Source organism: Phascolarctos cinereus, unplaced genomic scaffold (assembly GCF_003287225.1).
Source record: "Phascolarctos cinereus isolate Bilbo 61053 unplaced genomic scaffold, phaCin_HiC Scaffold_4;HRSCAF=312, whole genome shotgun sequence".
In the NCBI taxonomy this organism is placed as follows: Eukaryota; Metazoa; Chordata; class Mammalia; order Diprotodontia; family Phascolarctidae; genus Phascolarctos; species Phascolarctos cinereus.
The window spans coordinates 474,244,023-474,257,367 of record NW_027555847.1 but is presented as its reverse complement, the minus strand read 5'-3'; the positions used below and the strand labels follow the sequence as shown (position 1 = coordinate 474,257,367).

The following is a 13,345-nucleotide window of genomic DNA, read 5'->3' as shown; positions in this document are numbered from 1 at the left end:
TGACCATGTATGGCTTGATAAACTGATATGCTCAGAAGCTGAAACCTTTGCTTCCTCAGTTGTTTCAGATTTCACCTGTCACAATGCATCTGTTACACTGAAATGCTGTAAAAGTACAATAATTCTATTCTGCAGAACAGAGAAAGAGATAAAAGTCCCTTCTGATTTATTATAATAAACAATCTTATTTTGTGCTTAACAAAAGAGGCTTGAGTCAAGAGTTGGCAAATACTTGTTGCATTGTGGGTAAATGTAAGGCAGACTGGACCTGCATTGGTAGTTGGTTTCCAATTGGCTGCTCATTGTGATTGCCTGGTGTTGCTGTATATTGAGATGATGGTGAAGAGGTGGGCTCTTGTCAAGATAAAAATCTGCGATAAAGAGAAACTGAGGCACAGAGATTCAAGTATAATCAATTTATTAGCAAAGCTAGCTATTGCCAATAAAAGGGATCCAAAGCCCTTAGTAGTCAAGGATCCAACTGACAGAGCAGCTCTTTTATAGTTGAGGGGAGTATACAGAAATCCAAACAATATGTAGGAGACAAAAATAACTTGGGACTTCAGAGATGGAGAATGAGTTTTGACTGGCCAGTGTCAAGAGACAGGCATTGTGCTATGATTGGTTGGTGATGCTTAAGTCAGGTGGAGTAGGGAACTGAAGTTACAGGCTTAAGGGAGCTCAAACTCACATAATGAGGGAGCCACATAATACATAGTAGATTGATCATTAATATGTAGTAAATTGAAAAAGTAAAGTGGCATATCAATTTTCATTTCCACAAGCTGAGGAGGCGATACTGTCACGTTGGCTGCAGAGACAGTCGCTGGCATTTGATTATCAGGTTTTGGTGCTATGTTCCTGGGAAGAATAGGGTGCATGGCAGTTACTTGACGCTTCACTCTTGGCTGTTGGTGAGAGTGGGAACTTGGGGAGAAGACTGAATGAGTGTGGGTGGAATCATGGAACACTGACTTTTTACACTTAATCCCCTGAAGAGGCTGGGATGTTTTAACATTAACAGGTTTGCTGTAACTCTGTGGAGAAAATAGACAAAAATAATATTTAAGATTGACAAGCATATAGGCTGATTTCTATATTCAAAAGTACTTGTTCTTATATCCAGAAATATCCATACTATTTAGCATCTTGTACACTGTAGATACTTAATGCTTATTGGATTGGACTACATTTTTGGCTCCCTGACCTAAATAAGAGAATTTCTTTATGTGATCTTACCAACAAGTCATTACCCAGATAATAGTCTCTGAACACTTGATCTTGTTTTATTTTATACAGTACTTTACAATTTATGTATTATCCTTACATTAACACTGTGAGTGAGGTAGCACAAATATCTTCATCTTCCAGATGAAGAGCCTAAGGCTAAGGGTGAAGGGCTTTGTCTGAGGTTGTGCAGCTGGCCCAGCCAAAGTGCCGGCACTTAAACTCCTGTCTCCTTACCCAGGCTCACCGTTCTTTCACTTTTACATCTTGCCTTTCTTATTCCATCTGTCCTAATACCTCTAAAATTATCTGCTGGTCTAGATTTTTTCCCCCTCTCCAAGTTCTAATACCTAAGTTGCTGACTTTTCAAGTTACTTGAAAACAACAGAGTACCATTATTGTTCTACTCTGAATCAGAGCTTGTATACTTTATGAAGGTTCATATTTGGGCTTTTCCTCAGGATGTTTTTGGTATATATTTTTCTTCCCAGTGGGGTAAAGAAAATTGACCACCATATCTGTAATGAGAGAATTGCTGCTGGAAACTGCTGGAAATGGGTTTTGAGGAATAGACCGTTGAAATAAATTACTTAAGTTGCAGAGAACCACATTAACATATTTTTAAAGTAACTCACTTCAGAGCTCATTTTGATTTCTTTAAGTAGTTAGTAATGAACTGCTCTCCATAATGATTTGGATAAAAATAACCTTTCCTAATTTTGAGACTCCTTCATAATTACTGTAATTTCACCTTAAAAATTTTCCACACAGCCATATACTAATACCCTAATGATCTTTAAATTGACTTATAAACTGAATGAATTCTATTGAAAGCCAGAAAACTGTTCAGAATCGACTCCTAACTGTTTTTCTTTAGTGCAGTGGATAAAGGCCAAGCCCTGAAAACAGGGAGACCTGGGTTCAAGTCCTCCTTGTAGCTATATAACTGTAGGCAAGTCATTTAACCTTGAAGTACCCCCTTACTTACTCTGTAAGACAATAAATTATAGATGAGTTCCTCATCTGAATTGTGGGGGGAGTTTGTATTTCATAATTTCCCCATCATAATGTAATGACAGTTGTAAACTAGGGAAGAAAAACAAACAAGAATTCCCATAATCATGAACCTACCTACTAATTATGCAGGGGGAGGAGAGGTTGACAAAATAACTGGTGAAAGGTGAAACTAGCTGGAAAAAATGCTAAAATGGCCCCCTGGAGAAATAAGCCACTTTGTCAAAACAAGGCCTTGAAGATGCATATATGCCCTCATGCTGTGACCTCCAAGTCACATTTATTCAGCTTACAACTCAGAAGTTTCTTGTTACTTTCAGCACTGCTGGCTGAGCTGAGCCTGGAAGAGTCTATTTGCATTCTTCCTGAACCACGTATCATCACCAACAACCAGCCAATACTCACATTGTAAAAATTACTTTATTATGCATGATGACATAGCACTACAAAAAAGTGATAACTTCATTTTCAGAAGTCAAACTGCCCTAGAAGCAATTTTTAAAATACCTGTTTAGGCCAATAAAGTGAGAAAATTAAATGAAAATGATATGAAGAATGAAGCTGTATATGTATGCTGACTGTTGAAGAAAACTGCAAATTATATGCTAAAGCAGAGGGCAGCTGATGGAATAGGAGATAGAGTGCTGAGCCTGGAATCAGGAAGACCTGATTTCATATTTTCCTCAAACACTTACTAGCTCTGTGACCCTGGAAAAACCACTTACCCTTTGTTGGCCTCAGTTTCCAAAACTATAAAAATGGGAACAATAATAAGACCTATCTTTCAGGGTTGTTGTGAGGATCAAATGACATAATATTTGTAAAATATTTAGTTAGCATAGTACCAGGGACACAGAAGGTGCTATACAAATGCTTTTTCCCTTCCCTTCTCTGCTTACTCTTAAGATATAAAAGATCATATCTGAGAACTATGTAAAAAACAGACATATTTTTTGCTAAGTAACACCACAAAATTCCATCTCTTATCTGCTTCTGTTTTATGAGAGAGTTCATCCCATTCACATTCACAATTATGAATACTGTCTTTCCATCCTGTTTCTCCCTCCTCCCCCATTCGTGCTTTTCTTTTTCCTTTCTCTCTTTCCCTCCTCAATAGTGTTTTGCTTTTGACTACTGCCTCCCTCAGTCAACCTACCCTTCTATTAGCTCCCTCCTTTTCTTCCCCTTACTACTTCTTCCCTCCTTTCTATCCTCCCTCCCTTTTATTTTCCCTTTTCCCTCCTACTGCCTATAGGGCAAGTTAGATTTCTATACCTGATTATGTTTTTCCCTCCTTGATGAGAGTAAGGTTCAAACAATGCTCATCTCCCTCCCTTATTTCCCTCTACTGTAATAGGTTTTTGTGCCTTTTCCTGTAATATAATTTACCCTTTTCTGCTTCCTCCTTTCCTTTTTTCCCAGTACAATCCCTTAATTAGATCCAATTAATCCACTTCCTTAGATCCATTTAACCCACTTAATTAGATTTTTAAAAATCATTACATCAAAGTTAACTTATACCCAACTTATACCTCTGTCTATGTATTCCCCTTTACAATGGTGTAATAACAATACAGTTCTCAAGAGTTACTAGTGTCAACTTCCCTTGTAAGGATGTAAATAGTTTGCCCTTATTAATAATATGTTGTGGTTTTTTTTCTGTCCTGTTTACCTTTTTATGTCTCTCTTTGTAGGTAGGTGATTCTTGGTTGTAATCCTAGCTTTTTTTGCCCTCCAGAAAATCATATTCCAAGTCCTCTTATCCTTTAATGTAGAAGCTCCTAAATCTTGTGTTATCCTGACTGTGGCTTCATGATACTTGAATTGTTTCTATCTGGCTGCTTGCAATATTTTTTCCTTGACCTAGAAGCTCTGGAATTTAGCTATAATATTCCTGGGAGTTTTTGTTTTCAGAACATTTTCAGAAGATGATCAGTGGATTATTTTGATTTCTATTTTACCCTCTGGCTCCAGAATATCAGGGCAGTTTTTCTTGATAATTTCTTGAAAGATGATGTCTAAGCTCTCTTTTTGATCATGGCTAATTTTTAAATTATCTCTCCTGGATCTATTTTCCAGGTCAGTTATCTTCCCAGTAAGATAGTTCACATTTTCTTCTATTTTTTCATTCTTTTGGTTTTGTTTTATTTTTTCTTGATTTCCCATAAAGTCATTAGCTTCCATTTGCTCATTTCTAATTTTTTAGGATTATTTTCTTCAGTGAGCTTTTTTTTCCTCCCATTTGACCAGTTCTTCTTTTTAAGGAGTGTTTTCTTCAGCAAATTTTTATGTCTCTTTTTCCATTTTCCAATTCTGCTTTTCAAAGAGTTCTTTTCTTCAGTAAACTTTTGCATATTGTTTTCCATTTGGCCAATTCTGCTTTTCTTCTTATTAATTTTTGTACCTCTTTTACCATTTGGCCTAGTCTGTTATTTAAGGTGTTATTTTCTTCGTTTTTTTTTTTTGGTGCCTTCTTTACCAATCTGTTGACTTATTTTTCATAGTTTTCTTGTAACACTCTCATTTCTCTTCCCAATTTTTTCTCCACCTCTCTTACTTGATTTTCAAAATCCTTTTCGAGCCCTTCCGTGGCCTGAGACCCATTTGCATTTTTCTCAGAGGATTTGGATGCAGGAATTTTGACTTTGTTGTCTTCTGAGTGTGTCTTTTGATCTTCCTTGTCACCATAGTAACTTTCTATGGTCAGAATTTTTTTCTGTTGTATGCTCATTTTTCCAGCCTATTTCTTGACTTTTAACTCTTTGCTGACACAGGGGTCTGTTGCCAGGGTTGAGGGCATACTTTAGAGGTTTTCTACAGCTGTTTTCAGAGGTACTTCTACCTGTAAGTTTTCAGTTCTTCCATGGTGGTATGACCTAAGGAGAAGTGTGTTTACTACTCTCCTGGCCTGTGGTCTGGTCTGCGAGCGACCACAAATACTCTTTTCTGCTCTGAAACTGTGACAAGTGTCCCTGCTCCACTGTGGCCATAAGTTCTGATGTGCTAGTGCTCCTTGTCACCCTGGGACTGCCACCTAGGACTGTGACCCAGATCTGAGTAAGGGTGAAAAAAAAAAAACGCTGCCCCCAGTGCCGGCAAAGAGACCCTTGTAATTTCTTTGTGACCAGTTGTTCAGCCCCTTACCATCTGTGGGCTGAGTGCTCCTGCTGATTCGGCGGCTCCCAAGGCCTGCTCCTGGTTTTCTGGGGCCTGGTCTGCACTGGCATAGCCTGCACTGCACTACGCTCCACTCTCACCCCAGTGGGACAAGCCTTTTTGCTGCCCTTCTAATGTGCCTTTGGCTGGAAAATTATCCTTTTGTGGGTTCTGCTGCTCCAGAATTTGTTGTAGGGCATTATTTAAAGGTTTTCAGAGGGTTTGGGGCAGCACTTAGGCTACACCTCCCTGTAGTCACTTCTAACGTACAAAAATATTAGCTAGGAGTTATATAATAATAATAATAACAAATAATATTTACAATTAATATATATAAATAGGTGCTTTAAGCTTTACAAAATGTTTAATACATATTATTTTATTCTTACAAGAACCCTGGGAAATAAGTGCTGTTATTATCATCTCCATTTTACAAATAAGAAAACCAAGGCAAAAAAAGTTTGAGTGACTTACCAAAGGTCACATAGCTAGTAAATATCTGAGCCTAAATTTGAACTCAGTTCTTTCTGTCTATAGGCTTGGCATGCTATCTACTGCACCACCTATAAATATTTGCTGACTAACCACTGAAGTCTATTTCACATTTGGAAGAGGGGATTACACAGTGTTAATGATAACTTAGAAGCAGGTTGTATTTTTCTATTAAAAATTCAATTTATGTAATGCTTTCCATTATTTTTTACTCTTAATAGGAGAGGACATTTATACTTTTTCTATGATCAATATACATGGGGTGAATGTAATTAAAAATGTTTCCATTATACTTCTCTGTAGCATAAATCACCTCATTATAGAAGTGCCTTTGACCAGTTAACAAAACATAATATACATATGTATATATGTATATGAAATAAGCATTTATATTGTGTCTTCTATGTGACAGGCTTTGTGCTAAGTGCTCTTTACAAATACCAACTCATTTGATCCTCATGACAATTCTGCAAGATAGGTGCTATTAATATCACACTTTTACAGGTGATGAAACTGAGGCAAACAGAGAGTAAGTAATTTGCCCAGGATCATACAGCTAGAAAGTGTCTGAGGACAGATCTGAATTCAGCATGTGTGTGTGTGTGTGTGTGTGTGTGTGTGTGTGTATGTATCTGTGTGTAATCTCATTTACATAAGCCCTGTTATTCAGATGTACTCACACATATCCCAAGAATTGTAATTTAGTGTATAATTTAGGCTATTATTTCAACATTGTTGTCATAAGTAGATTTATGTAAATAAATTTGACTTTAAAAAAAAGGCCACTCACGATACATTTCAATAACTAATTCAAGACAGCCCAAATGCATTGCCTTATGAGGTTATTATTTTTTTTATTTCAGAGGAATCACTTAATTCTACACACATTTTTTTTTGCTCCCCCTAAATGGCAAATATAAATTAAGTTTCTATTTAAAGAATTCCTTTGAGGAAGTTAGGTGGCAGAGATCAGGGTCTCGAATCAAGAAGACTCATCTTCCGGAGTTCAAATCTGGCTTTAGACACTTATTAGTTGGGTGACCCTGGGTAAGTCATTTAATCCTGTTTACCTCAGTTTCATCATTTATAAAATGAACTTGAGAAGGAAATGGCAAACCACTCCAATATCTCTGCCAAGAAAGCCCCAAGTGGGGTCATGAAGAGTCAGACAGGACTGAAATGACTAAAATACAGCAACAAAATTTCTTGTCTCAAAAAAATCCATGTATATTGACCAAAAGTTCCTTCTCTTTATTAAATTTACCATGCTTTCCTGGTTATATATGGATGAGCATAATTGAAAATGTTTCCATTATGCTTCCAGGTTCTTCTGACTCTTTGACTATTACTCATCACTCTCTCTGGATGACTCTCCCTCTTCCTGCTCCCTAAAACTAACTTCTTAGCCCATTTTCCTCAGCTTTCTTCTTTTCTTTTTGCTATTCTTTCTTTTCACAGTCTCATAGATTCACAGAATCTCAGAGTTGGAAGGGACATCAGAAGTTATCTAGTCCATTCCATATTGGAACAGGAATCACTTTACAACCATGACAAGTAGCTAGCTATCCTGGTTGCATTTTAAGACCTCCAATGAAGAGAAGCCCATGATCTTTCAAGGCAGTCGATCCCACTTTTGAATGACTTAAATTATTTTATAAATAGAGCAACCTCTCCATAATTTCAGCCTGTTATTTCTAGTTCAGTCTTCTTGGGTCAAGCAAAATGAGGCCAAACCCATTTCCATATGTTTGCCCTTTAAATATTAGAATACAGCTTCAATGATCACCTTTTTACAAAATCTTTACTTTCAGCCCTAACCTCTCCCCTAAGCTCTGAATCATCCTTTCTAAATGACTAATTATACCTCCAAGTGTATGCTTCACTAGTGCCTCAAACTCAGTATAACTCAAGCTGAACTCCTAACTAAGTCTCTAAACATGCCTTTCTTCCTGAATTCCCAGTGTCTGTCAATGGCACCATGATTTTTCTAATTATACAGGTTTCCTCTGCTTCGATCCCTATAAAAATTCCCTGTTACTGAATAAACCAAACTCCTTCAGTTGTCAGTTAAAATCCTCTGTGACTTGACTTTAGCCTTATTTTCCAGTTTTTTCTCCCCAAATTCCCCTTAATGAACACAACAGGGCAGCTATGCTGGCCTACTGTTTCTTGAACATACCACTCTTTCTCTTATAAAATTCGTGTTCTTCAAGGTTCTGCTTGATAACTCCTTGATGAAGACTTCTCTGAATCCTCCACCTAAATGCGATGTTTCTCTCCTCTGACCCAACAAAGCTCTATTAACTTTTCATTCTACTTTTACTTCATAGTTTGTATTACAGTAATTTGTTTGTATGCCTTATCTCGTTAAGGACAGGGATTGTTTAAAAAAAATACACACACACATATATATCCATGTACATATGTGTGTATACATACAGACATGCACACACATATCTACATACATACATATATAATATATATACATTTGACAAATATTGATTGAAAATGCAATATGTGCAAGGCACTGTAGATTAAAAATATATGAATATATTTACATATAAAATACTAATAGTATACTACTAAAATAAATATTACTAGCAGTATACAATTTTGGTAAATACTACTGAAATGGTATTTTACATATATATGTATGTATATGTATATATAAAATGTAAAATCTCCTATGGTGACTTGCACATACTGAGTTTTCAATTAATATTTGCAAAATGAATCTTTTGAATTTCCTCAACCATAGTACTATGGAAAAACTAATAGTTAATGATCATTAACCCACTGTTGTCTATGGATTCTGACACAACTTAATCCTACTCACAAAATATTTTCTAAGGATAGTGTATAAGAGTTAAAAATTGGCATAGTTTTTGGCATGGAGTAAATCCTTAATAATTTTTTTTCATTCATTCATTTATAAAAAAGGAAGTTAATCTATTTTCATTTCCATCCTTTTGTGGTAGTTTGACGTATCATTTCCCCTATTTTATAAATAGAGGAGTTTAGGTAATAAGGTATTAAATGTCACCCAAACCTGAACAAACAAAGCTGAACTCAAATTTGCAGACTCATTTTTCAAGCCTATGATCATGATCTATCAAAGTTAGTGGAAACTCTTTGTTAACACTGTAAACACTGTAACAGTCTTTTTATTAACATTGTATACACTGGAAAGAATATTTTTTCCAAGCAATTTCTCTTTAAAAGTTCTTTTGTTTAGCCATCTGTACTGGCATCTATTTGTGTCAGAGATCACACCAGTAGTTAAAACAAATATAATGTCAAATACTAAACATAAAAATAAATAACTTTTTTTTATTTTAAAAAGGTTGTTTTGCCCTAATGGAAACAGAAAGAGATATGACAAAAGCCAGTCAAATACACTTACAGGGAAGTGTCTTCCAATTCAATGCTTGTTGAATTGAATTGAATTGAATTTCTCACTTAAGTAAAATAAAATGACCAATGACTCTAGAAGAGAAAGTGAGGCCATCAACTTTGCACAGCTCTGCCTTGCTTAAATCCAACTTATGTGTAAAAGATTTCACCAATACCATTTTACCATTTTTACCTACTTTAAAATCCTGTGGTAATGGGTAGGTGATAAATACGCAAGTGCTCATGTACTGGAAACTTTAGTCCCAACCCTACACAGAAGCAGCCCAGGCCATAAAGGTCATCTTCTCCCTGGATCCAAGCAGCAGTAGGATTTGGGAGCAGCCTTTCTTAACGACTGCATTGTTCACCTCCTGCTGTGAGGAAGGGGCTAGAAAAGGTACACTGAAAATTGTCTGCTTTGCTGGCCTACTTACTGTGGGAAGTGGGGATCCTTCTCTGTGTTCAAAACTCAAAAAAATGTACAAAAACTTTTGCAAAGGTGATTCCACTCACCATTGTTATGTGGAACATATGTATGTTTACGGACAGCACAAAATCCAACAGACCTGAAAGATGAACGAAAACTCAGCAGGTATTGCATCCAAATAGCAGATCTTGCCAGTACCCGCATGGTCTCTGACACAAATAATAGCCTGGAGTGAAACAAGGCTGGCAAATGAAATCCAGCTTACAGAAGTCAGAGCTGGTTACACATTTTTTCTAGAATGGCCACAGTGATGAGAAGTACCATGAAACTGTCATAGATTTCACAATCAAAACTAATCTAGTCAGCAAACTTGTATGCCTCCCAAAAGAGTCAATGACAGACTCATGACAATGTGATTGCCACTTGCAGCAAAGGACCACGCTACCATCATCAATATGTATTCTACCACCATAACGAACCCTGATGAGGTCAAAGAAATTAAATTTTTTTTTTATTAATTTATTTTGATTTATCAACAATCACTTCCATAAGCTTTTGAGTTTCAAATTTTTCTCCCCCTCCCTCCCAACCTCCCTCCCCAAGACAGCACGCAATCTGATATAGGCTATACATATACATTCCTATTAAACGTATTTTCACATTAGTGATGTTGTAAGAAGAATTAGAACCAACAAGAGGAACCACCAGAAAGAGGAAACAAAACAAAACAGAAGAAAAAAATAGCAAATAGTATTTTTTTATCTGAATTCAAACTCCATAGTTCTTTCTTTGAATGTGGATAGCATTTTCCATCATGAGGCCTTTGGAGATGTCTTAGATTCTTGCATTGCTGAGAAGGGCTAAGTCTATCAACGTTGTCATCGCACAACGTTGCTGTTACTGTGTACAAAATTCTCCTGGTTCTGCTCACTTCACTCAGTATCAATCCATAAAGTCTTTTCAGGTTTTTCTGAAGTCTGCCTGCTCATCATTTCTTATAACACAATAGTATTCCATTACATTCATATACCAAAACTTGTTCAGCTATTCCCCAATTGATGGGTATCACCTCAATTTCCAATTCTCAAAGAATTTTTTTCAAAGATGTAGAGACCCTCATCAGCAATGTGCCAAAAGAGGACAATCTTGTAATTCTTGGTGACTTTAATTCCCTGGGTAGGCACAAACTATCAGACATGGCAGGGAGTCCTTGAGAGGAATGGACTTGGAAACAGCAACAGCAATGATCATGTACTACTGAAGACTTGTGTGTCTCATGACCTTCTCATCACCAAGTTTATTTAAATTCAATAAAACTTCATGGATGCACCCTCACAGCAAACACCGGCATTTAATATACTTTGTCATTGTAAGGAAGAGACAGACAAGATGTGAGGGTGATGAAGGTGAGGTGTGGCACAGAGTGCTGAACCAATAAAAGACTTATCCTCTCTAAGCTAAACATTCTCATTCAACAAAAGTGGTGGTTCCAGACTACCATTAGATTTAATGTCAACAGATCAGAATGCTTCCCTGAATGTGGAAAGCTGAACCAACACAAGGTTGGCAACAGTGGAGCAGAAAAGGAATGGACAGCTTACAGAAATCTGGCAGCATCAGAGCCAGAACACTTGCAAACATCAATATTGGTTTGATGAAAATGATGGGGAAATTCAGAAGCTACTAAACAAAAAATGAGACCTCAGTAGGTTTACCAGCAGGACAAATTATCTATCTCTAGTAAGGCAGTGTTTAACTCCATCAAACGTAAAGTTCAAGTGGAGCTTAGAGGGATGAAGGATTGATGGCTCAGTATGAAAGCAGATGAAATTCAGTTTTATGCTGATAGTAACAATTCAAAGTGCTTCTCCAGTTCCCTGAAGGCTATTTATGGGAAAGATCTACAATGCATCTCAACTACTCAGCACTGATGGAGCCACACTGATCAGTGATAAGCACATGATCCTGGAGAGGTGAGCTGAACACTTCCATAGTGTCCTCAACAGACCACCATCAACCAATGCTGAAGCCATTGACCGTATACCTCAAGTTGAAGTCAATCTCTCTCTAGCTGAACTTCTAACTGAAGAAGTTTTAAATGCCATTAAGTTTCTCTCATGTAGCAAGATATCTAATGCTGATTCTTTTCTAGCTGAGACGTACAATGCAGAGGGGCAACTGCTCATACAAAAACTGCCTGAGATCTTCCAGGTCATATTGCAAGAGAAGGCTATCCCTCAGGAATTCAAGGATACCTCCATTGTCCATCTATAAAGGAAAAGGAAATGTGTTGTTCTGTGACAATCATAGGGGGAGTGTCTCTCTTAATCATTGGTGGCAAGATTCTTTCCAGAGTCCTCCTTAATAAGCTAATCCTTCATTTGGAAGATGGTCATCTACCCAAGAGCCAGAGTGGCTTCAGAAAGGGCTCAGGAGGAATGGTCAATATAGTGTTTGTTGCTGGACAACTCCGGGAGAAATGCCAAGAGCAAAACAGAAGTCTGTACACAATGTTTGTTGATCTGACCATGGCATTTGATACTGTCAGTTGTGAGGGCTTGTGGAAGTTCAAGGGAAAATCTGATTGCTTGAAGTTCATTAGTATTTTATGTCAGTTGCATGATGGCCTGCTTATGTGGGTTCTGGATAAAGGACAATGCTCTTCGGCTTTCCCAGTCACCAGTGGAATGAAGCAGGGCTGTGTGTTTGCTCCCATGCTTTTTTAGGATGACATTTTCAGTGATATTGTCAGACACCTTCGATGGGGATGAAAATGGCATGAAGGTAAGCGACTGTACTGCCGGTAAAATTATTTAAGTTGAAAAGGCTATAAGCCAAGACTGAATTGGAGGGAGAGTTGGTATATGACTTTTTGTTCACAGATGACTGTGCACTTAATGCTGCAATGCACAGAGTGTGGACCAGTTCTCTGCCACATGGGCTAATTTTGGCTGATAATTAATATCAAGAAGTTCTCCACCAGTCAGCACTACACCATCCATACATGGAACAACTGGTTACAGCTAATGAAGAAATAATGAATGCTGTGGATAAGTTCACCTACCCTGGCAATATGCTTTTGGTTGCTGCACACACTGCCAGAGCTAGCTCTGTATTTGGAGGCTCCAAAAGAAAATATGGGAGATAAGAGACTGCCTAACAAACTGAAGATCTACAGAGCCATTGTGTTGACCTCATTGTCATATGCCTGTGAAACCTAGAAAAGTCTACTGAGGCCATGTCAGAAAACTGAACCACTTCAATCTGAATTATCTTGGGAAGATTCTGAAGATCACATCGTAAGAGGTGCTAAGCATTCAAATTCTGCTGCTGATGGGCTAGCCACAATGTTTGAATACCAAACACACATTTCCCTAAAAGACTATTTTACAGAGAATACACACAAGGCAAGTGTTCATAAAGAGGTCAGAAGAAGTGATACAAGGACACTCTCAGAGAGACCTGAAGCACTCTTGAATTGATTGTGAGATATGGGAGACACTGGCATAGGACTGGTCAGCATGGTGTGCCCACATCAAAGAATGCACTGTGCTCTACGAGCAAGGCACAATTGTGGTAGCTCAAAAGAAAAGTGAGAAGTGAAAATTTACAGACATCTTCACTCCAAATATTCAT

At 37.4% G+C, this 13,345-nt stretch overlaps 1 protein-coding gene across 3 annotated transcripts in view; it reads right to left on the bottom strand.

Moving 5' to 3' along the window:
• Window positions 1–285: 285 nt before the first annotated feature.
• LOC110221413 (thymocyte selection-associated high mobility group box protein TOX-like) overlaps window positions 286–13,345 on the bottom strand; it is a 131,754-nt gene continuing 118,694 nt past the window's right edge. For all 3 annotated transcript variants that reach the window (XM_078153399.1, XM_078153400.1, XM_021005971.2), the window contains one exon: window positions 286–1,037. In XM_078153399.1, the coding sequence (XP_078009525.1) occupies window positions 672–1,037 (366 nt within the window). In that variant the 3' untranslated portion in view covers window positions 286–671. The remainder of the gene's footprint in view (window positions 1,038–13,345) is intronic.